The sequence below is a fragment of the Candida margitis genome (genome assembly GCF_024628925.1).
Source record: "Candida margitis strain CBS 14175 chromosome Unknown scaffold6, whole genome shotgun sequence".
Lineage (NCBI taxonomy): Eukaryota > Fungi > Ascomycota > Pichiomycetes > Serinales > Debaryomycetaceae > Lodderomyces > Lodderomyces margitis.
In genome coordinates, this window is record NW_026261776.1 from 71021 (window position 1) to 95523 (window position 24503).

At 38.9% G+C, this 24503-nt stretch overlaps 11 protein-coding genes across 11 annotated transcripts; 6 read left to right on the plus strand and 5 right to left on the minus strand. All coding sequences in view use genetic code 12, as the record gives it.

Moving 5' to 3' along the window:
* Positions 1-1052: 1052 nt before the first annotated feature.
* Positions 1053-4220, plus strand: GDH2 (glutamate dehydrogenase (NAD(+)); the record flags this gene model as incomplete). Its single annotated transcript, XM_051813438.1, has 1 exon — positions 1053-4220. The coding sequence occupies one exon, from the start codon at positions 1053-1055 to the stop codon at positions 4218-4220; it is 3168 nt and encodes a 1055-aa protein (XP_051672827.1).
* A 614-nt stretch (positions 4221-4834) lies between these two features.
* On the plus strand, positions 4835-5878 carry CANMA_001469 (diphthamide synthase; the record flags this gene model as incomplete). The annotated part of the gene is made up of 1 exon (XM_051813440.1): positions 4835-5878. One exon carries the CDS (start codon positions 4835-4837, stop codon positions 5876-5878), a length of 1044 nt encoding a protein of 347 aa, XP_051672828.1.
* Positions 5879-5960: 82 nt separating this feature from the next.
* VRP1 (Vrp1p) lies at positions 5961-7883 on the minus strand (the record flags this gene model as incomplete). Its single annotated transcript, XM_051813441.1, has 1 exon — positions 5961-7883. The coding sequence occupies one exon, from the start codon at positions 7881-7883 to the stop codon at positions 5961-5963; it is 1923 nt and encodes a 640-aa protein (XP_051672829.1).
* Positions 7884-8087: 204 nt separating this feature from the next.
* Positions 8088-9614, minus strand: ALG7 (UDP-N-acetylglucosamine--dolichyl-phosphate N-acetylglucosaminephosphotransferase; the record flags this gene model as incomplete). Its single annotated transcript, XM_051813442.1, has 1 exon — positions 8088-9614. The coding sequence occupies one exon, from the start codon at positions 9612-9614 to the stop codon at positions 8088-8090; it is 1527 nt and encodes a 508-aa protein (XP_051672830.1).
* Positions 9615-9721: 107 nt separating this feature from the next.
* SEH1 (Seh1p) lies at positions 9722-10650 on the plus strand (the record flags this gene model as incomplete). Its single annotated transcript, XM_051813443.1, has 2 exons — positions 9722-10517; positions 10631-10650. The coding sequence occupies 2 exons, from the start codon at positions 9722-9724 to the stop codon at positions 10648-10650; spliced, it is 816 nt and encodes a 271-aa protein (XP_051672831.1).
* An 86-nt stretch (positions 10651-10736) lies between these two features.
* Positions 10737-12317, minus strand: NSA1 (ribosome biosynthesis protein; the record flags this gene model as incomplete). The annotated part of the gene is made up of 2 exons (XM_051813444.1): positions 10737-11971; positions 12206-12317. 2 exons carry the CDS (start codon positions 12315-12317, stop codon positions 10737-10739), a joined length of 1347 nt encoding a protein of 448 aa, XP_051672832.1.
* A 954-nt stretch (positions 12318-13271) lies between these two features.
* On the plus strand, positions 13272-14324 carry CANMA_001474 (uncharacterized protein; the record flags this gene model as incomplete). The annotated part of the gene is made up of 1 exon (XM_051813445.1): positions 13272-14324. The coding sequence occupies one exon, from the start codon at positions 13272-13274 to the stop codon at positions 14322-14324; it is 1053 nt and encodes a 350-aa protein (XP_051672833.1).
* A 5-nt stretch (positions 14325-14329) lies between these two features.
* CANMA_001475 (thiamine transporter) lies at positions 14330-15238 on the minus strand (the record flags this gene model as incomplete). Its single annotated transcript, XM_051813446.1, has 1 exon — positions 14330-15238. The coding sequence occupies one exon, from the start codon at positions 15236-15238 to the stop codon at positions 14330-14332; it is 909 nt and encodes a 302-aa protein (XP_051672834.1).
* Positions 15239-15690: 452 nt separating this feature from the next.
* Positions 15691-16647, plus strand: CANMA_001476 (uncharacterized protein; the record flags this gene model as incomplete). Its single annotated transcript, XM_051813447.1, has 1 exon — positions 15691-16647. The coding sequence occupies one exon, from the start codon at positions 15691-15693 to the stop codon at positions 16645-16647; it is 957 nt and encodes a 318-aa protein (XP_051672835.1).
* A 94-nt stretch (positions 16648-16741) lies between these two features.
* SPF1 (ion-transporting P-type ATPase) lies at positions 16742-20446 on the minus strand (the record flags this gene model as incomplete). Its single annotated transcript, XM_051813448.1, has 1 exon — positions 16742-20446. One exon carries the CDS (start codon positions 20444-20446, stop codon positions 16742-16744), a length of 3705 nt encoding a protein of 1234 aa, XP_051672836.1.
* Positions 20447-22869: 2423 nt separating this feature from the next.
* On the plus strand, positions 22870-23808 carry LSP1 (lipid-binding protein; the record flags this gene model as incomplete). The annotated part of the gene is made up of 1 exon (XM_051813449.1): positions 22870-23808. One exon carries the CDS (start codon positions 22870-22872, stop codon positions 23806-23808), a length of 939 nt encoding a protein of 312 aa, XP_051672837.1.
* Positions 23809-24503: the final 695 nt, after the last annotated feature.

The window sequence follows — 24503 nt, forward strand, 5'->3', positions numbered from 1 at the left end:
GTTTCTATTTTAAGAAAAGGCTGGGTCAAATATGGGGAAAGCAGGTAATAAGATGATTGAGATATACATAGCTTTGTTGTGTGGCGGAAGAAACCCACCGTTTAGACTGTCTGTACCTATGAAGTTCTAAATACGAAAAGAAAAGAAAAAGAACCTAGTTGTCAATAAAGGCAAAGAACAATAAAAGACACGTACAATAAGAGACATTTTCCTTTACTAATTGTCTTTCATAAATTTGTTTCAACCAAACAGTACCCACCTCCTGTTGCCTTTACATTTTTTACTTTACTTTACTTTACTTTCCTATCATTGCATAACTCAATATTAATATTAACACTTACAACTGCTACATCAGGCCTTTTCACCCGTTACACCTACATATCCCTACGCAATAATGCATTAATGCATTTGACACATATGACTGCTTCAGAAAGATTTGGCAGCAGACCACACTCTTTAAATTTTTTTTTTTGATTTATGATTACATATTGCTGCAGCTCTACTTTGTCAGACTAATACTTAATGGTTGTTCTTCTAGAGAGCAACAGCTGCTGATACTAATGCTGCTACTGCTGTTGGTGCTTCTGGTGGTGCTGTTGTTGATGCCGGCTATACGTTAGAAATGTAACCTTTTGGTTGTCAAAAATACAGTCAAACGGCAAAGAGCCCGAAATAAAAAAGAAATAAAAATAAAAATAAAAATATATTAACATTTCATGCGTTTTGTGCAATAGTACACTCCGCACTAAAGGCATAAACCTTTCTATATACACTACCCCTCCCTTATTGTCCACAGTTGAAAATGCCACACACCAACACACAGATACAACACAACACACTTTAAATTTTAATTTAATTTATTTATTATTTTTTTAACAACCCCAACAACAACAACAACAACAACGTCGGTTTCTGACATTATATAAATAGTGAAAAACTTCCCCAGATTTACATCCAATTTTAATTTCAATTTCATACTCAAATATTGTTACATCGAAAAGAGAAATCACTTTAGATAACAACAAAAACAAAAGATATATACATTTACAAAAATGGCTAGTGTTGAACAAGGTGTTGCTAATCTCAATATTTACAAATCAAACACAGCTTCCAACAATTCATCTGCTGTGAGTTTAAAACATGACTACATAGATACTCCATTCAGTGGTAAAAAGGCCCAATTTGATCAGGTCTTGGATGCGCTTGACTCCACTGGTTTTATCCCTGAATCGTTATTGGAATCAGAAGCCAAATGGTTTTATGAATCGTTGGGTATTGACGATGTTTTCTTCGCTAGACTGACTCCAGAAGAAATTGCCGGTCATATTCACGCCTTGTACTCGTGTAAAGTTCAAGCCTATGCCAATGCTGGTGAGCAACCATTGATTTCTTACAAGAGAGAAGCTGAGGATCACGCGGTTTTCTTCGATACGGTTGATGCATTGGATTATGCCAGAAACCCATTTGAAAGCTTGATTGACGATAAATATATCGATCCTAGCGATGCTTCTAACAAGAGTTATCGTGCTGAATATTTTTCTGCTCCATTGAATTATCAAACTGATCCTATTTTGAATGGTATTTACGCCCAAAATAAGAACCTCGGTGAACAAATTGTGAGATTGGCATTTGTTTACAAAAATCAATTTAAAAATGGTAAAGTTGCTGCTGATGAATTGGATTTGGACAGGATTGGTGATGAGACCTTTTTGAAAATTGCTTCTCAAAATACCAAATCTGTATATGAAAGTATTAACAAAGAGGTTATCAAGTCGACTGGTCCGATTATCAAGCATTTCCAAATTGAAAACACTGAAGAATACAGAGTTATTATTGGTTACAGACAAAGCACTGCTGCAAGATACAATTCAGCCTTGAGTGATTTGGCCAATTATTACAAGTTGCAAACTACCAGAAAATATGTTGAACAATTTGCTAATGGTGTAACAATTACCTCGTTGTATGTCACTTCAAGACTGAGATCAGCTGTTGATTTATCAATCTATCAAGTGATTAAGGAGGCATCGTTGTTGTATTGTATTCCTCACAATTTCTTCCACACAAGATTTATTCAAGGTGACTTGTCATTGCAAGAGTCTATTTATGCTCAATCAGGAGTCATTTTCGTTACTCATTTCTTGAACCGTTTGGGACCAGAGTATAAGAAATTGTCATCATTATTGGATCCTTCAAAGTCAACTGAACATGCTGAGGTGTTGAGCAGCTTAAAAAAGAGATTGAGATCGGAAACTTACACCCAAGATTATATCAAGGAGGTTTTTGATGTGAGGAGCGAAATTGTCCGTAAATTGTACCGTCAATTTGCTGACGTTCATTACATCAGATCATCGATGGAAAAGACTTTGTCTTACCAAAGATTGTCTCAGATTCAACCAGTTGGTTCTGAAGAAGAGTTTGAACAGTTGCTTAGTAGAGAATGTTCACAAAATGAACACCATGCCATTGTTTTAAGAGCTTTGTACACGTTTAACAAGGCTATTTTGAAGACGAATTTCTACACCTCAACTAAGGTGGCATTGTCGTTTAGATTGGACCCTTCATTTTTACCAGAATCTGAATATCCTGAACGTCCATACGGTATGTTTTTTGTTGTTGGTTCTGATTTTAGAGGATTCCATATCAGATTCAGAGATATTGCCAGAGGTGGTATTAGAATTGTGAGATCAAGAAATTTGGACGCCTACAATGTCAATGCCAGAAACCTTTTCGATGAGAATTACAATTTGGCAAACACTCAACAACGTAAGAATAAGGATATTCCAGAAGGTGGATCCAAGGGTGTGATTTTGTTGGATTCAGGTTCAGCCCAAGATCGTGCTCAAGCCAGTTTTGAAAAGTATATCGATGCATTGATTGATTTGCTTTTGAAGCAACACATTCCAGGAGTGAAAGACAGTTATGTTGACTTGTATAACAAGCCGGAAATTTTGTTCTTGGGCCCTGATGAAGGAACTGCAGGATATGTTGATTGGGCCACTTTACATGCCAGAGAAAGAGGTGCTCCTTGGTGGAAATCGTTCTTGACAGGTAAGTCGGAAGCAATTGGTGGTATTCCTCACGATGAATATGGTATGACTACATTATCAGTTCGTGCCTATGTCAATAAGATTTATGAGAAATTGAAAATTGACGACTCCAAGATTCGCAAGTTTCAAACTGGTGGTCCCGATGGTGATTTAGGATCTAATGAAATCTTGTTGTCAAGAAGAGAGGTTTACGTTGGAATTGTTGATGGATCCGGTGTTATTGCTGACCCAAATGGGTTGGACAAGGAAGAATTGATTCGTTTGGCTAAAGCAAGAAAGACTATTGAAAATTATGACAAATCAAAATTGTCATCTCAAGGTTACATTGTCCGTGTTGATGATTTTGATGTTACTTTACCAAGTGGGCAAGTTGTCACTAGTGGAGTTGCTTTTAGAAACACTTTCCACTTGAAATTGAAGGAACAATTTGGAACCAACGGAGTTGATCTCTTTGTTCCATGTGGTGGTAGACCAGCTGCTATTGATACCAACAATGTTCATGAATTGATTGATGAAAAGACGGGTAAATCCATCATTCCTTACTTTGTCGAAGGTGCTAACTTGTTTATCACTCAATCGGCCAAGTTGGTTTTGGAAAAAGCTGGCACGATTATTTTCAAAGATGCATCGACAAACAAGGGTGGTGTTACATCTTCGTCATTGGAAGTTTTGGCAGCATTGGCTTTTGATGATAAAGGATTTTTGGAAAATATGTGTGTTGATAAGCAAACTGGTGCTAAGCCACAATTTTATCAAAAATATGTCAAGGATGTCCAAGCTAAGATTGTTGCAAATGCCAATTCTGAATTTGAAGCATTGTGGAAATTGAAGAGTGAAACTGGTATTCCATTCACAATCTTGTCAGATAAGTTATCCCTTGCTATCAACAAATTGGGTGATGAATTGGCCAATTCGAAAGAACTTTGGGAGGATGATGTTGATTTCAGAAATGCGGTTTTGTTGGACTCATTGCCACCTTTGCTTTTGTCTACTGTTGGTATTGAAAATGTGTTGGCTAGAGTTCCACCAGCTTATTTGAAGGCTATTTTTGCAACTTATTTGGCATCCCATTTCGTTTACTCAAGAGGCATTGATTCAAACCCGGCTAAGTTTTTGGAATTTATTAGTAATATCAGAAAGGGATTTGTACAAAAGGGTTTGTTAAAGTATTGAGTTGATCGCAAAGACAGTGAAGGAAGAGAGAGATATGTATATTAGTTTAAGTTGAATAGATGTTTTAATTGAAGAAAAGTACACACTATATATCTAGGTGTATGTAGCAGTAGTAGTAGTTTGTTATTTTGGCCAGTTTCACATTTCTAGCTGAAGCGTGCGATTGGTCCGTTCGTGCCAATGCTAGAAATCGTGTGTTTGGGAATTGCTGAACCAGGCATGTCACTGTTTCTTTCCCATACGACAAATGGCTCTCATCGCTGTACATACATTCCATGTTCATTCCTATGTATATAATGAACAGGATCGAGTCGCGTCATCTCCTTCCTAATTCTTCTTCTGCTGAGCTTCGTACTCCATTTGAGCGACAATTGAATCACGCGCCTTCACTTCGTCATTGATTCTAGTGGTTACGTAGTCACCAACTAATGCCATAATGACGGTAGAAAACCCGACATAATACCTTGCCTTCACCGGTAAGCTCATCCATTTTTGGTATAACCCCATGGTTCTTTGGTTTGAGTGTGGATATCCAGCTGTGAATTTTTTCAGTCACTTATGAAAAAAACATAAAAATAGAAAAAAATTATGCACATGAGGCTGCTTTCACTAGAATGGTTGCAACAAGTGCTAGGTTAGCGAAAACCATCTCAAGTTTACCTCCATGTTGTTTGAGGATCCACCCAAGTGATACGACTAAGATATACATAGGTACTTATAAGTTGGAAGAAGATACTGGCACCAAACATGGATCATTAGACGTATACAAGTATGAAACGAATTCATTATCATTGATTGTCTCCGTCGCCACAAATTCAGCGATACTAGATATAAAATTCAATCCTCAGGATCCATCACAATTGATATCGGCCCACTCAGATGGACATTTAATTGTATGGAAAATTGGTCAGGACGATCAAGAAATCACCAAACTACAAGAAGTTACAATTGATGAAGAATGTAACTGTATTACTTCAGTTTTTTATAATCCAAATAATCCTCATCAAGTACTTGTCACGCTAACTAATGGATACCTGGCAATATACGACTTGAGCTCCAATTCAACAACGTACTTGGAAACGCAGCATACTTTGGAGTGTTGGACAGGATCATTTGGAGAATTGGGTCAATTAAATCATGTTGTATATACTGGAGGCGATGATTCTCAATTAATTGCTCATGACCTACGAACATCACTGCCGATATGGGCTCTATCACGTGGTCATGATGCTGGCGTAGTTAGTATCCTATCCCCATCCCTGCAATGTAATAACTCAAATTCAAATTTATTATGGACTGGGTCATATGATGATCATTTACGAGTATGGGATTTACGATGCATTGATAAATCGAATCCAAGTTTGATGGAAGGACTTTTACCGAAAAAGATACACGAAGAAAATCTTGGTGGAGGTGTTTGGCGATTGATACCTAGTCCCAGAGTAAATGATGACCGGATATTAAGTTGTTGCATGTATGATGGTGCAAGAATTATAGACACAAATGGTTCTGATTTCACAGTGGAAAAGTACTTTAAAAAAGATCATGAAAGTATGTGCTATGGTGGAGATTGGTCATCTGATGGGGATTATGTAGCAACTTGTTCATTCTATGATAAAGTTGTACAAATATGGTCACCGGATAAAATAGAGAAATAAACAACGTAGAACAAGTAAAGCAAATAGAAGAAAATACACTTGAATTGTTTTAGAATAAATCAGGTAGTAATGTTCTTATTTCTTAAGAATACAAACTCAAGTCCAATGGGATCGAAGAGCCCCTGCCACTAGGATACAACTTCTTTGCACCTTCGAATCTTCTTGGGTTAGGCAACGCATTGGCATTCACAAACTTGAACCTCTTGTCATCAATGACCACTTTTTGCCCTGAAGATGAATTTTTCCCATGCCCATTTATAGTATAAGCCAGTGCCGAAATTTTACGCAATGACGAGCCAGCATGTTGCTGTGAGTCGAGATCATCATTGTTGTGTTGCGATGATGAGGTTCTACTTCTTGAAATTGAAGATGATGGTGATTGAGACAATGGTGGTGGTGGCGGTGGAGCTGCTTTCTTGGATTTTGATATTGTCGGTGTTGATGGCGTAGGTGGTGGTGGTGGCAGCAGGGGTGGACCACCTGATGGTAACGGTGGGGCTCGTGAAGGAGAATCATGCTTACTAGAAACATCAGCATGTGATGGTAGATCGTTGGACGACGGTGGCACCAAAGGTTTGACTTTTTGCTGTGGTGGGGGTGGAGCTTTCGGAGTTGGAACGGCTGTAAGTGGTGCTGGTGGTGCTGGTGGTGCCGCTGGTACAGGAGGTGTTTGTGCTTGAGTTGACTTCCTTCGTGGTGGTAGCATACCAGGAATTGGGGGCACTGCAGAATTTGGTATGGGTGGTGCAGGCAGTTTAGATTCGTTAGAATTGCCAAACGAAATTTTCTGTGATCCATTTTCATTTGCTTTCACTGGGGAGGGTAATGTAGTAGAAGATTTGCTTCTTGTATTATACGACTTCAGGCTACCATCTACAACAAAAGAATCATCTCTCTTTGCATTGATTTGAGCCAAAAAAGGTAAGGCGCCACCGGGTGCTACTGGAGGTGCTGAAGAGTTAGTAGAAGACTTAGCAGTAGATGCCTTTGGTGCCAACGATGGAGGTGGGGGTGCAGGTGGTGCAGGCACTCCCGACGGAACTGGTGGAGCCTTTGGTGCTGAACTCTGTGGTAATGGAGGGGGCTTCGGAGCGGCGGTATTTGGCAATGGACGCGCTTTACTAGGTGCGGCCAGTTTATTCAGAGTGCCACTTGTTGGTGCTTTGTCAACCACGTTACTCTCATCCCTTCTTGCATTTATTTCACCCAAGAATGGTAAACCACCTGTTGGCAATGGAGGCGCTGACGGAGCTGATGTATTAGAAGGGGGTGCCATTGGTGGTGGAGGTGGTGGGGTTGGCGCTGGTGGCGCTGAACTTGCAGGTGCACTCGACTTGGTAGGTTTTGATGCTGTAGGGATTGGTGGGGCTGTTGTTGGGATTGGTGGAGGACCAGAAGGCAATGGTGGTGGCTTACTTGTTGATTCAATAGAGTTGATTGAACTGATAGAGCTATTTTTCACATGATTTGGCTTCTTGGGTCGAGTGGGGGGTACTTTAGGTGCTGGAGGCACGCTCGTAGGAACCGGTGGTGCGGTTGATGTAGGTGGATTACCTTGTGGGATTGGTGGTGTGGCTGTTGATGCTGCTGACTTTGTAGGCCTGATTGATGGCGGTGCTGGTGTCTTTGTTGGAATCTTTGGTGCCGATGGTGGTGTCATGCCAGCTCTGTTGTCAACATGCTTCAATTTGGGAATTCTGCCTGTAAAGATGTCTCCCAACTGAGGGGCACCTGTTGGGATGGAAGGAGCTGGTGCAGATGCAGAGCTGCTTCCATGTGCCAGAAGTGATGGTGCGCTGGTAGATACCGACACATTTCCCTCGATCATTGGCTTTGATTTATCAATCGTCACTGCTTTCTTTAACTTTGCTCCCTTTCTGATGTCACCGAATAAAGCATCTCTTCCAGCTGCCATGGCAGCAGGAGGAGGTCCCGAGTTTGATGTATTGAGATTTGGAGCACCCGATGGCGGAGGTGGTGGTGGTGGTGGTGGTGGCCCTGCCATTGTTTGTTGAATTAAATTGTAATGGTTGTTGGTGAACAAAAAAAAACGGCCGTCCCGTTCAAAATTTCAAATTTTGTGTCATGATAAAAAGAACTTCGCCCAGAAAAAGAATCTTTTTGCAATCATAAAGAGAAGAGGGAGAGATTACACACATACACCATCTGTAATGTCTATAAATCTATATATTTCTTGCAATTGAGTTCCTCACTTCACTCCCCATGACAAATTGTCATACCCAAATAGCCAAGGACCGACAGTGTGCCTAAATACGATCATGAAAAGACCAACAGCGAATTGAACCCCTAAAAGAAGTAAACACAACTTGTCTTCCCTCATTGGACCCAACCAGACTAAAGAAAGATTGATAATTGTCATATTGGAGAATCGCAATATTCTTCCCAGTTTGGGGTCCCTTTCTAATTTGATGAACTTGAAAATGTCTAAAAAATTCAAGATGGCAGTATTCAACTTCGTCGGTTTTTCTACCACTCCAAAGCTGGGGTACATAAGTCCATCATCGGGATTGAATTTAGGCAATCGGTGTCTTGGACATGGAATAATGTGAAAGAGCTGAGGGACTGAGTAGATGAAATTGATAACTTGGGGTATCAAAAATAGCATCAACGTTTTTGAAAAATGTCCTAAAATCCCCACAATGGCAAATACCATACCGCTGAAATAACAGTATGTGTCACCAACAAAAACACGTGCTGGGAACCAATTATACTGTAGTAATGCCAATGACACCCCGACAAATGGGATAATGAAGATCACGGAAAACAAGTGTGAGTCATGTGCCGCTTGTGAAATCTTGCTGGAAAATAAGTAGCAAAAGTCATTCACCAAGAATATCAATGCTAGGACAACTGACTGGCCCACCTCCAAACCGTTGACCCCAGCCAAGATGTTGATGGAGTTGGGAGAAAAGATTGATACTGCGGACATGTAAACATAATAAAAGATTCCCAAATCGACCAACTTGGGAACTTGATCAGGCACAACGTAATCAGTTTGAAGTGTTCTAAATGACAACCCAGTGATGCTTGTAACCAAATGGTTTGCAAATTTTATGAAGCTGTTGACAAAACTAAGAGCATACAGGCCACCAGGAAAATCTGTAACAAATGTAGGAACCACAATTGAGGTAACACTAAAGTCAACATAGTATACTATCAATAAAGGTAAAGACGCAACCGCTGGAAGGAAGAATTTGTGTCTCCAACGAATGTCAAACAAATCGTCCAACAATCCTAGCAAGGTTGTACTTTGTAAGCATAGTATAGCACTTAAATATTCGGCCAATTTGTTATGAGGAAACAATCTGTTGTCCTTTATTGACTGATATTGACTTCTGTAGTTTTCTGTCATGACCTCGTCATTGGCCAAGGAACCAAATGATACGAGGTACTTGAAAAAGATGAAAGGAATCAACCCAAACATTAGGAATAGATAAGTGGTTGCTGCAACTAGCCCCATTGTCTCGGGTATTTCTGGAACAGGTTGGCGTTTCGACAAATCTCTACCTTTGAGACCAATCTTGACAAAGCTTGGGCCAACTCTCGGTATAACCAGGTAAGTCACCACGTACCCAATCACAGCAAATGCAGCCAGTGTACGCACAGGGTTATTGGGTGTAATGACCATAACTGCACCCACCAAGAGTGATAACTTAATCAATCGTGACGGCATTATGTTAGGGAATGGAGTGGGGACAGGAGGGAATGTTGACATAACACGGTGTATACAAAAAAAAAGTTGAATAATACACAAAAGTTTGAAAGAAAGAAACTAGAAAAGTAGCGAATATCACTATTACAGCTACGACTTACAAACATCAAATGCAACCGTTCGTCACAGGTCATGAAGAATTAATTCATGATATAAAATATGACTTTTATGGCAAACATATAGCCACTGCGTCATCTGATCAGCACATCAAAGTGTTTGATTTTGACGCGGCAACCACATCGTGGATGTTGAATGATCTGTGGAAAGCTCACGATTCACTGATTTTGAGAGTATCTTGGGCTCATCCCGAGTTTTCAAGCTCGAAAATACTAGCCTCCTGCTCGTATGATAGAACTGTCAAAGTGTGGGAAGAACAGCCCATGGAGCTACATGGTTCTGGTAGAAGATGGACAAGACTAGCTACGTTAGCAATTGAATCCTACGGTCCAATTTATGACGTCAAGTTTGCCCCAAACCATCTAGGTTTGAAATTGGGATGTATCGGAAGTGATGGGATATTTAGAATTTATGAATCGTTGGAGCCCAATGATTTGACCAATTGGACATTAACAACCGAAATACCGATACTTAGTCAGCTGCTACCAGCAAAGAGTTTGCAAAGCAGTTTTGCTATTGAATGGTGCCCGTCCAAGTTTACCAAAACTGAGAAATTTATAGTGGTTGCATTGGACCAAGGTTTTATCTACACAAACGTACCAAAAGATACAGACTCTGGAGAGGATGCTGGAAGTGAAAAGTATGTCAAGATTTGCGACCTACCCGAACATAACGGTCTAATAAGATCAGTTAGCTGGGCTCCATCTATGGGTAGAAGCTATCACCTAATTGCTACAGGGTGTAAAGATGGATATGTAAGAATCTTCAAAGCTACCGAAACTTCAACGGGTGAGTTAAAGATCGAGATCTTGGCAAAGATGAACGACCACCAATGCGAAGTGTGGCGCGTAAATTGGAACATGACAGGGACTATATTATCATCCGCTGGTGATGACGGAAAGTTACGTCTATGGAAATGTAATTATCTAAGTGAGTGGAAGTGCATGAGTGTCATCAACACCAGTAACAGATCAGACAGCAGGAGTATAGAACATGAAATTAGTAAATCTAGGTAGAAGTCTTTTGCTTCTTATCCAATTGCGTCCACAATTCCTCATCCTCCTCTTCTTCAGCCTCTCTTTTACGCCTCACTTCTTCCTCCTCTTCATCTTCATCGTCCAATATTAATAACGAGCTGACCTCAACACCGAGGTAGACTTTAGCCAACAACTCACGACTCTCAATATCAAAAACCCGAAGATATCTATCCAAACCAGCAAAGGCAACAATATTTTCCACCACTTGAACTGCGTGGGTTGCACCTGTATTTCCCCCTGTGTATTTACCCAATGATTTGGGTACTGCCTTCACTATTTCTCCAGCTGATGCTGAATTTGTCTTGAAAGCTTTTTCGTCGACTTGCGTCAAGGAGTATCTAGCAATCAAGCTATTTGTGTCTGTTATTATCACCTCTGTTTGGTCTTCGTTAGCAAAAGTCAATGTTAAAATCGGAGTTTGACAAACCTGATAATTCTTCATGGGCTTTCTTCCATGATTTGAGTCATAAACCCTCAAGTGGCCATATCTAGTTGAGGTCAACACCTTGAAATTATCATTCGAGTCATTTTTGAAAAACAAAATATTAGTGATCCAAATGGGGACTCTCAAGTCCAAGTGGTCATTTTTGACATTCTTTGCTGCAAAGACAACACGAGGATTGAAGAATTTCTTGTAATCCTTTTTGAATACAGAGCTATTGATATTTTCATCAAAAAGCTCAACCACCTTTAGGTCAACTTCTTTTCCCCCATAGGCGACAACATTTTCACGGTCGGGATTAATTGCAAAAGCATCAATTGGACTTTCCTCTGGTAAATCTATTTCGAATGGCTCAAACTTGAAATCGCCAATATGAATCAAAAACACTTTTCCCGAGATGTATGGCACTAAGATACTGTCCAACTTTTCAACTTTGATCAAAGCAATAGGCTTGTCATTTGCCGCAATTGGCACTTTATAGTCATGTAAATGTTTAAACAAGTTGACCTCAACATCCAATTCATCCTTTTCGTCCTTGGCTAAAGTCTTCTCTGCATTTGGATCCTCTTCAAAATCATATACTGATATGGTTCCATCAATTCTGGAAGCAATATGATATTGGTAGTTATAATTTATCAAATGAACTATTCTTGAGCTGTAGTCAAATTTCGGCACTGTAAAGCAGTTTGTAATAGATTTGGGTTGAAGAGCATCTTGTTTGGAGGTATCGGTACCTCTATTGCACTCAATTAACTTTCCTGCAGCTATGTCATCTGCTGCGACAAGGATCTTCATTTTTGTAGTTTAGTCTTGAGAAGTAGCTATGCTTGCTGTAATTAATTTTTCGTGAAAATAATGAAAGAAGAGGTCTCGAATCAATGGACGCTACCTTTTCACGATTTGCAGCAATGGTTCTTACAATGTTCTAGTGGGTTGTTTAAAGAGGGGAAGGGATAGTCAATCCTTTGGTTTATTTAGAATTAGGCTGAAAGTTGGACTAGCTTTGGACAATTTGGTTTTACAAGGTGATGATTTGAAATCTTTTGACATTTTGAACAATTTTCTCAAGACGTCAGAAAACGAGTCCTGTTCATTGGAAAAATAAACCATATGTCTAGAATGTGAGAGCTTTTGTAAAATAAAGTGCCACACTTGATTTCGAAGAGTTGTGTTTGAAAACAGTTATTTGGTTGAAAATTTTGCTTCTAATTTGATCAAAAAGATTACCAATTCTATATCAAATTTCCAAATTCAAGCTTTTAATCACATTTTGGTTAAGCCTAGAAAAACTTATCAAAAAGAGAGTGATACGCCATCCGGGACACCAGACTCCCCTAAGCCCTTTAGAGGCTTTTCCTTGTTCTTCATTACCTGACGCCAAGCTACGGCTCATGGGCTGAACTCTTATAGTTCTCGGTCCTTATAGTTTTACGATTAATATTTAGTGAGGTAGAGCTAAGTTACACCAAATATGCCACAAAGTGCTACCCAATCAAGCTATTCCTGATTTTAGAATGCTACAAAAAGAGTAGTGGGAAGATTAAGGCCGTGAAGTGAAAGTTCTGACGAATAATGCTTTAAAAAAGATGAGCTAAACGTGATAGTAATTAAAATTACTAACTAATTTTACAAAATACTTTGCGCAGAAAAAGGTCCCTTGGCCCAGTTGGTTAAGGCGTGGTGCTAATAACGCCAAGATCAGCAGTTCGATCCTGCTAGGGACCATTTATTTTTCCATTTTTTTTTGACATACATATTTGTTTTTAAATGATCTCTTTTAAAGTGTTATCTTTGATATATGGCTCTGCTACTATTTAATTACAGTTCAAGAAATTTCATCGTAATTCTATATTTTTTTTTGGGGTCCCCCGTTTTTTGCATTTATGGTGATGGGAAGACGCTTTGACGCGCGATAAGATAAAACACAGAAAGTGTCATTTAGAAAAATAAACTTTTTTGAAAAGCAGAACCATCCTTCCATCTCCACAAATTTTTTACATAAACAATCAATGGGATACGTCTGAAAACCTCGAATAATTACCTAAACGTTGAAATTGGATTACCATGGATTGGACGCCGGAGAAGCAAAATGAATTGGAAAATTATATTGAATCATACTTGCGCCAATTGAACGATATTTCCAAATTCTATACCGATATCAACTGGGACAAAGTGACCAAACTAGTCAATGTAAACGACATTGAACTTTTGACACCCAAAGTTGATGAAGCATTTGACCACTTGGTAATGGATGATAACTTACACCTTTCAAAGTTTGCTTCACGATGGGGTAACAAAGAGTCGCCATTGTTTACGGATGTATCACAAATGATCAAATCCATGGGGCTAATGCCTTTCAAAGAGGTCGTACAAGAAGTTCCCGTTGGTGCCGATAACCAGCAGCCTATTTCAGAAGTGGAGGTTCGACCGAAGGCTAATGATATGCCAAAATTGACCAAAACCCAGAGACGATTATCGCTAGACTTGATGAAAGTTAGACCAAATTTAACTGCTACAGAGAAAAAGGGGCAATTGGTAACTTCTGCTGCTACAAGTATAACTAATCTTAATGTAACAACTAGATCTAAACCTGTACTAGACCATACAGTAAGACACGGCCCCACGCCTGCTTCGAGGCCAGAATTACGAAACAGGCGCACGTCACTTGTGGACGAGCAACTACCAAAGTATATCCGTGAACAATTATGTCAAGGCCAATCTCTTCAAAGAATTACGCCAAGGTCTCCAATTCAAAGGCCGCTTTTGAACAACTTGCCTGCCATTTCAGACACAAGGGAGATTTCGCGAAAGCCGTCTAGGTTGCAGAATCTAGTGACCAATTCCCAATCGTTATATGCACATTCGAGTGATGTGAATTCAACTACTAACACTTCTGAAGTAGAGCACCAATTACGATACGATACAGATGATGATGACAGAGAGTATATTCTGCCTGGTCTGTTGGCGAAATATTACGGTTTACAATTTGAGGAAGGGAGTGATGTTGAATATGAGGAAGAAGACGAAGAAGAAGAATACGAGGAGGAAGCAGATTTTGTCAATGTTGGAGAAGGTGGTTCAAATGATGATGAAAATGATTATCTATTTAAAGTCTAAGTTCTTTAATGAAATGGAGTCGATTTCATAAAGGAAATGGCATACTCGTAGATCCACAACGATAATGCACTAGTAGGAGCCGTCTTCAATATACTAACACTATAACCTCTGTAAAGACCAAAAACACCCTCTTGTCTAATTATATCAAAGAAAAGACGCAACGCTCCTACAGATCTGGTACCATGTACAATAGAATACACTTGGCATCTCTTTCTCAAAGTGTCGAGTGGGAATGTAATCCCTTTTGATGTCACACCAGCTATGAATCCACAAATACCCTCTATGAATGGGATATTTTTGTATTCCTGCGACAATGATCTCGCTAGCTCGTATGACCAAAACATAAGTCCAGTAGTTGAAGCAACTGAAATTATGGCTGGTTTGATCCCAGTAAACATCCCACTGATTCCTTCGGCTTTGAGAATTTGCCCAATTGTACTTCGCATGGAAATAAGATCTCTTGTCCTATTTGCTACTAATCTTGTGCGTAGCAAGTCAAACGGATACGTTGCTAATGTGCTTGCCAATCCTGCGCCTGCTCCGACTACCATCGAGTGTGTTGCTGGTGATAAATTGATTTGGTAATGCTGTTCAAGTCGAGAAAGGTTGGTACTCAAGATAGAGTACGATGTGAATTGAACTCCACCATACAATATGTATAGAATTTCGGCAGGTACATTTCCCTTCCACAAGGCAATCACCCCCTCATTTCTAAGTAAGCTCTTGACTACCGTGGCAATAGACAGCCTTTGATGAAAACCTCTCGTCTCCAACTGTAGTCGTATCTTGATGGTGTCTAGAGGAGCTGTGATTGCTCTAGATACACCACCCGCGATCGACCCAGCAAACAAAGCCTCATATGGTGAGACATTTGATCCTTTCTTTAAATGGTCCTCTCTTTGCTCACCACGCATGCATCAATTTCTTGTGTAAGGTGTTCAGTGATGGAGTAAATTTTTTTTTTTGTGTGGCTAATTTCGGAGTTGGACTGGTTCGAGTGAAGTGGCCATGCAATGGGGAAAGGTTAGACTGGGAATAGAGAAGGTGAAGTAGTTTTATGTGTTGGGACTGAAAATTGAAAAGGGGTTTCTATCAGTACTCTCACATAGATACGTTTCGTTGTTGAAAAATAGAAAGAGGTGGCATACAGTAATTTTCAAGAGATATAGCAAGGTTTCCTATGATCTACGCTGAGGTCATCTCAGAAAAACATCGTTCTTACTTAGTAAACATTCAAAGTATATGCATTGGTTTGTCGATGGTAGTCTGAATCTGGAAGTGATAAACTCCGGGCGCGATTCTGATCCAAACATTTTTTTTTGGAGCGCGTCTTTGCCATAATCTTCATCCTTTTATCAACCTGAAGATGAAGTATACATCCATGGATATCGTTAAGCATAATCATATACCGAAAAATACTTTTAGTCGATTACGATCAAACTTAAAGTACATTGATAGTACACTTTCACTACATTTTATTAACCATGTTGCTAATCCATTAGCACATGATATTCTCCAACAAGCATCTAATCTAGCACAATGGAAGATAAACATCGAGGATTTGGAAAACATACTAGCGATCTCACCCATGTACAAGATCTACCGGAACGAAAATGGGACATACATGTCATTCCCAGATAGGAAGGGACAAGATCGAGTGGGTGAATTTACCGAGTTGCTCAATAAGTGGATCGCATCGCACCAACATGGCAATGCACTTGCACGGTTGAATTTATGTGATGTTTGGATACGAACTTCATCGCCCAGGAAAATCAGCAAATCGTATGCATCATACTCAAATTCAACGTTATCTCCATCGCCCTCGCCATCGCCTACAAAACTGAGACATAAATTTGCCGATTTGAAAAATCATGCATCAAAATTCACATTCAAGGAAAAAGACGCCCAAGAAGAAAGTAACAAACACCAGGGCATGTCGCTACTAGAAAGAATCAAATTGAAAGAGAAATTGAGCAATTCCAAGGGCGTAATGACCAAAGAAGAAAAACATGAACGGTACCTTGCCGCGAGAATGGATCGAATTTATGACATTATTCACCAATTGTACCTCGATTCAGGAGTAGGATCAAACGAGAGCAGTAGCAAGTCACTTTCGCTTTCGCTAACAAAAATTGTCCAAGTCGTTCGAGATAGTTGTGATGAGAATCAAATGGATAACGACGATATTTCGCGTGTTATTCATTTGATAAGTGGCAAATTGGACAATTTTACAGTCATTGAGAAATCAGGTATTTTGATATTGCGCGTATCTCATCTAAATCGTCATCAAGACTTACCCAAACTCAACTCAGGTGCAGATTAAAGCCTTGTTGCAAAAGATATACCTTATAACTGTATTTATTAAATAATGGATCTTAAACAATTTAAATTCTATATAAAACTCAACTCAGCATCATCTACTCTACTTCAATCTTTTCCTCAACTACTTCAACAGTTTCAATTCCACCAGTTGATTCAAAATCCTCATCTCTCAATGCGATATCAGCAGCTTGGGAATTCATAAAGAAATGTTTCAACACTGTTTCAATTGCCCAAGTAGCAACCAAATCAACAATAATTGATCCAGTTAACTTAACTTTGAAATCCGTCGACATTGGCACAAATTGCATAGCTTCATTAATTTCAGGAATAAACTCAGTAGATCCAGCAAATGTTAAGCCAGCAACTCCCAACAATCCATAATACATACCTTTGTTATCGGTAAGAGATTCTCTAAATGGCAATCCAATGTAATTGACGGCAAATGTAGAAACCAGCTGGGCTAATTGTAACAAAAACATACCAGTGTTCAACAACGATGGAGTAAATTTCTTTTCCAAATCGACTGAGGGCTCTTTTGGTTCAACAATGTAGATTTCACGAGTGATGTAAACCAAAGTGACAATGTGGATGAAGAATTGTCCCAAAATTGATCCCATGATATAGGTGTTGAAAATTCCATCTTGTGGTCTTTCTTTGGATAGTTTTTCCAATGGCTTACCACGAGAAATCGATAAGAAACAAACTGACAACAATATACCCGAAATGGTTGCTTGTGAATCACCAAATTTCATACCGGCCAAGTACAACACTGAAAGCGAATAAGATGAAATCAAACAGTTTAGGGCCAAAATCTTGTACATTTGAATAGTTGACACCAAAGCGCAACGTCCTTGACGAATAATATGGGTAACAGTGTTAACGTTAGCCAATTTCGAGGTAAATGGTGCTGCAACTGACGCATCACCCAATTTCAAAGTTGGAACTTCATCTTCAGCTTCGGCATCATTCAATGCACCAAGAATCGTATCGGCGAATTTTCCACCATCAGCAGGGACAGGTGACTGACCCGGTTGAGGGACTTTCACTGGTTGTTTCATGGCCAATGCTACTGCTTGCTTCATATCTTCGGTAATTGGCACACCTTTCTTTTCCATTGCTTCTAAATACTTGGGGTTGTTTTGTCCTGGGGGATACAAATGGGCAATAATCAGTGGCACATTTGGTGCTGGCTTACCCCAATTGGCAAACAATTGTACTTGTTTATCATAAACCTTTTTGGTAGCTTCAATCTTTCTGTTTTCAATAATCTTGTTCATGCCTTCTTCAGTACCATTCAAAAGAGCTACACCAATATTGGCTTGTTTCAATGCACCAACGTCATTGGTACCATCACCACACATCAATGTGTTATACCCAGCATCTTTTAATGTGGTTAAAATAAACTCCTTTTGTGCTGGTGAAACTCTAGCATAAATCCAAGTCTTTTTCAACAAAGGAAGTAATTGTTCATGTCCACTCAACAAATTCAATGCGTATCCAGTTAAGCAAATATCGTATTGTTTCAACTTGGCGAAATCAATTTTATCAGTAGATTTAACAGGAATAACAACAGTTTCTTTAACATTTCTCCAAACCAAGTCAGCACTATCGGCATCGTGGTGTTCTTCAGGAACATCCAAAATCAAAACGTCCTTGGTGGTAATTGCCACTTCTTTAGCCACATGACAGGCAGTTAAAGCGTTATCACCAGTAATCATAATTGAACGATGCGATGATTCGTTCAACATCTTGATAGTTTCAATCGCATCAGCCTTCAATGGACAGTGGAAGATAATAAACCCAGCAAAGTGTAATTTCGATTCAATTTCTTCACGTTTGACCTTATTGACATTGACATTTGTGTCCAAGTACTTGTATGCCAAAGCCAACACCCTTGAACCAGATCTAGTGAAAGATTTGTAAATCTCTTCATAATGATCAGGCGCATCAACAATCATCTTACGAATCGTTTCCGGTGCACCTTTAGCAGCAACAAAGTTCTTTCCTGGGACAGAATTGATGGACGAAATGGTTGAAGATCTTTTAAGGGCACTTGAGAATTGGAAACGACGTAAAATTTTAATCTTTTCCGTCTTTTTACCATTTACTCTTTCAACAGTGTCATTGGCTTCAACATTCCAGTGAGCTGCACTCAAGGTCGCTTGCTCCATTGGGTCACCAACAACATCACCATCATCCAACTTAACTAGAGCATGGGCCGACCCCAACACATAGGAAGTCGTAGTTGGGGCATCAGCAGCTTTGTACAAATGATGGATATCATCGTCTTTGAAACCAGCCAATCCTTCAAATACCAAGTCCTCATCGGTCAAAGTACCAGTTTTATCAAAACAACAAACATCGATTCTACCAGCTAATGGGATTCTAAATGGCTCAGTACAGTAAATGTAGAATTTTTGCAACTTTGATAATGACGAATTCACCGCCATGGTCAATTCCATAGGCAATTCTGGTGGCACAACCGAAGTGATGACAATAATACAATCCAAGATCAATTTTGATTGAATTCTACCCATTCTTGTTCCTTCAGTCCAAACATACCACGAGGCAATGATGGCGAATACCAACAAAAACAAAATAAACAAAAATGCCTCCTTGTTTCCCACCGATACACGTTCACTGGAGAAGATCATTGTACGAACAAGCGAACCTTGAGAAGTTTCAAATCCGGTCTTGGTAACCACAGCAAGAGACCCGTTATCAGGAGCAGGTCCAACAATGGAGTTTTCTGGCTTGGTCACTTGCAAGGCCAGGGTACCACCATGCAAGATTGAGTTTTTATCGAACCCCTCTGGTTGCAAATTGTCTTCGCTTGGCCTCAACTTGATTGATTCCTTCAACAATGGCGTCGATTCACCCGACAACATTGCTTCATTCACGATTGCTGAACCATCAACCAAAAGCAAATCACACGGCAAAGCACTATCCTCGTTAGTTCTGGTGATTGAGACCAAGTCGCCTGGTAACAAATCCGTGGTGGAGATTTTGTTCCATTGGTTATCACGATGAACATAAATATCGTATGGTTTGATTCCCATACTCTGAAACTCGGACATGGTTGTTCTTCTTTGGAAAACAGTTGTCATTTCAAACGAAACCAACATGAATAACGAGAAAAGGGAATAGTACCATTGTTCATCCATACACCAAAGGGCAACACAGAAAATCTGGAAAACAAAAAATGGAGCCACGGCATGTTCCTTAAATAACTCCAAGAATGTAGGAATTGGAATATCAAACTTGTTCAACCCATAGTTTCTGTACTGTTTTTGCAAATCTCCGCTCAACCCTTTTGTAGCTTGATAAACATTCAATTTGGGCAACGAATCAAAGGAAAACTCGGGTGGAGAAAACTTTTTTGATTCAGGGTGGTACAAGTACCTTCTCTTTTGGTACAAGAAACTCGTTTGCTTTTCCCCATCGTGGAAAGTTTCACGGTTAATAGAGCTGATTTCACCGACACCTGAATTGGGTGCTGGTGTAATTTTAATAAAAGTTGCATCTTCAATCGTGTCAACTTTGGTATAGTTGAACTTGGAATTGATATCGATGTTCCAGTGAGGCATTAACCAGAATAATAGGTTGATTGATACTATAGCTATAGTGTAGACAAAAGTCCATTCTCTACCGCCAAAATAAGTGTCATAATGGTTCAAGTATAATTGTAAAAAGATGGGATAGATGATGGTGAATGGCCAAACATAAGGTCTCAGATATGTCGACTTTGACACCAATAGTTCTGCGTCCTTGATACCAGGACTTGAAACTATGCTTGACATTGTTATCAAGGTACTTTTTTGGATGATGTAGTAGTTGATGATGTTAGAAAGAAATGCACAAGTTTGTAGCTTGAGTGAAAAATTGATAGCCGATTCAGATTTTTCCCGTTTGCCATTGTGCGTTGTGCGTCGTGCGTTGTGCGCTGTGTGAGACAAAAAATTTTCAAAGGTGTCGTGGAAGGGAAAGGCAAATAACATTGGAAAATACGACATGTACACGTGACTCAATATACATTTATCTGCTTTGCAAAATAAGACTGCAAGAGGAAACGTGGTATTTACCACTTGAGCGTTAGTCAAACAGCTGGTAAAGCCAGATAGGTATTTAGTTTGAGACTATTGATTTTAAAGTGCATTTGCAGTGGCGATTGCAACCTTATTGACTACCTTTTCAATTCTGAAAAGTTAAAAAAGGAAAATCTTAACCACCAAAAGGGGGATGGTTGCAAAGATTGAAGTTTAAAACTAAGAAGTGAGCTATTAAGGCAGAGGTTGTTTGTGCTAATTTAAATTGTTTTGCTTATGGCGCCCAACGACCGTTTTACTTTGATTAGAGATAGGCTTGAAAATCTATCGCCGGTAAAAAGTGAAACCAAACCGTCAGGAACAAAAGTTTCAAACATGAGAGGTTAGACATGATACAGAAAAAAGAAAAATAAAAATAGGAGAGGGAGGAGATAAGGGTGAATTTATCATTCCTCTTGTCAGCTTATGATTACCTGAGGACGCGATTTGACTGATAACTAAAGTAAAACAAATAAGCAGCAAGGGCAAAGTAAAATTTTATTGTGTGGTGGGTTTTGTATTTCATTCGATGGTGACCACAAAAAAGAACCACTGGAGTGGAGTGAGTGAGCTGGGTAATAAAATAGCACTAAAATTCAAGAGCCAGATGAGAAAGAGAGCAAACTGTGGCTGAAACAAAAGGTAGAAGCAACATTAGTAGTAATCACATTAACTATGGGAGATCTGCTATTGTCTATCTCTCTAAAGACGACGACCTTAATATCGAGTGTGTTTAGATATGAACCCGGAAATGTTTTGTGGACTTATCTCCGGGGAAATTACGGAAAAAACAAAAAAAAAGCCGTGTGGTTTGGTTTGTAAACAATTTTTATTTCTTTTTTTTTTTCTTCTGAGTGCCTGTGGAAAAACACCACAGTACACAGAAGAGGATATGTGAGAAAAATAAAGCCAGCCATCAGTGTATAGAAACGGACCAATCACTGACAAAAGTGTAAAAATAATGAGAAGAGAAGTGTGTGTAACTTTTTTTGTAATTGTGTAAAAGGAGAAGCAAAGTTGGCTTTTAACTGCAAAGACAATAAACGAGACAATCAGCTTTACCCCCCAATTGGTGCAAAATGTAAACAAACGACAAAGACGCAAAAGGAGACACAAAGAACAAAGTGACCATCATTTACTTTTACACACAGACAGAGACACAGACAGAGACACAGACACTACTCTATGACTTCCCTTTGGATGACCACAACACGTGCAAAGATTCAAGGTGAGCCGATTATCTGATCATTGACATCAGTCACGTATCTTTTATAGTTTTCAAGTATTACCCACCTGATATATATATCTGCCTATGTATCTACGAACAAAAGGGGCAAAGTGAGTGACTACTTTTCTTCTATTCTTTTGTTTCCTTTGTTTCCTTTGTGTATATGAGTGACTGTCTCTTATTGTTTTGTCTAAATGATTTTTCATACTTCAAATGTTTTGTCCTCGACTAAAAATTAAAACCATTCATTACTATTCGTGAGCATTAATTGCAATTAAAAGGTTTTTATCTCTCGTGTGTCAGCGTGGGATGGTGTATGAGCGTTACATACATAACTCACATTAAATTGAATGCAAACCACACATATGACTTTCCTTCGTGTGTCGTTTTTCTTACCAAAATTAATGACGTAGTGTATGAGAAAAGCTTATCTTTTCTTTTTGGCCCTATGTATGAGAGAAACATTGTAGATGTATATATACGGAGTGACTTTGAAGGGATATTTTTTTTTTTGTCTCAATTTTATTTATTTTGGGCGTTTAATTTAAAATTAGAGTTAAAATGTGTATGTGCTATGTGTTATGTGTTATGTGTTTGTGGTTGTGTTTGTGGTTGTGTTTGTGGTTGTAGTTGTGTTTGTGGTTGTGTAATTTAACTTTTGTATTTGAAATTGGTTTTCTTTTAGTTTGCTATTCTTCTGTTTGTTCCCAATTTCAATTTTTATAAAAATCCAAATTGGGTTAAAATTAAAAAATTTTGTTCATCAAAAGTTCAATTTCCTTTCCCTTTTCTTCTTCTTCTTTTTATTTTTACAGAAGAGGTATATATTCCAATTAATCACCACCACCACCACCACCACCACAATCGTTCTTTTTTACTGTTGTTATATTTTTCCTACAACTAAGTCACAATGCACAGAACCTATTCATTAAGATCTAGTAGAGCACCAACTGCTTCTCAATTGCAAGCACCACCACCACCACCATCATCCACCAAAAGTAGATTCTTTGGTAAAGGATCCATCAGTCACTCTTTCCGTAAATCAGCAGCTGGTGCTCTTGGTCCAGAATTGGCTAGAAAATTGGCAATTTTGGTCAAGATGGAGAAGAATTTGATGAGATCGACTGAAATCACTTCAAGAGAAAGAAAGGATGTTGCTAAGCAATTGTCTCTCTGGGGTGAAGGTAATGATGATGATGTCAGTGATATCACTGATAAATTGGGTGTCTTGATTTACGAAGTTGGTGAATTGGAAGACCAATTTATTGACAGATATGATCAATACAGAATTACTTTGAAAAGTATTAGAGACATTGAAGGATCAGTCGAACCTTCAAGACAAAGAAAACAAAAGATTACTGACCAAATTGCTTACTTGAAGTACAAGGATCCTCAATCACCTAAAATTAATGTATTGGAACAAGAATTGGTTAGAGCTGAAGCTGAATCTTTGGTTGCTGAAGCTCAATTGAGTAACATTACTAGAGAAAAGTTGAAAACTGCCTTCAACTACCAATTTGACTCTATTAGAGAACACGCTGAAAAAATTGCTTTAATTGCTGGTTACGGTAAGGCTCTTTTGGAATTATTGGATGAAAGTCCAGTTACTCCAGGTGAAACTAGACCAGCTTATGATGGTTATGAAGCTTCTAAGCAAATTATCATTGATGCTGAAAATGCTTTGGCTTCTTGGACTTTTGACTCTGCTGTTGTTCGTCCAACTTTGTCTTTGGCTGCCCATGACGACGAAGCTTACCATGATGATGAATTGGCTGATGAGACTGAAAACTTGAGAATTGCTGAACAAGATTTCGATCAAGGTCAAGCCGCAGTTGCCGATCATGCTTAGAAAAGTGAAACAGAGGAGAAGTGAGGAGCATACAGAAACAGAAGAGAAGTGAAACAGAGATGTGAAGGAAGTCTTTGATAAGTTAAAAAATTTGCATTATGCATGAGGTCGTATTTTTTTGTTTTGTAAATTTATTATTAATAATTTTGTTGTTGTTTCTAACTACTATAGGTTGATAATGTTTTTGAAATTTTGAGATTTTGGTGTAAAGAACTAACCTCTTTCACTTTATTATGTTGAGTACTATCATTCCCTCCTATGCTAAACCCGCCTCTCTGTATACCCCCCCCCCCCCCGCCTCATGGGTATAAGTTTGATTTGAGTTTGGTTGCAAAAACCAGACCGAACCAAACCAAACCAAACCAGACCACAATCCATATACAACTTTAGAAAGAGGATATGATTTGGGAAACCCATTTTCCTTTTTCAAGAGAGAAAGAAAGTCTACTAGTGGGGTAAGGGGGTTTGGGAGAAGGGAGAACAATCAGAACCTATGAATTCATTACAAAAGTAATCTTTAAAATTAAGTAAAAATACTATTTAATTTATTTATGGAACCCACGCCAAACTATTTGATGGATTTAAAGGTCGAAGTTAGAGATGCAGGCATTCTCACTAGTTTTTGAGAACTAGTTAAACAAAAAATATCTTAGCTTGGCTTTGGCTTCCTCACTTTGATATAGAGAATCATGTCC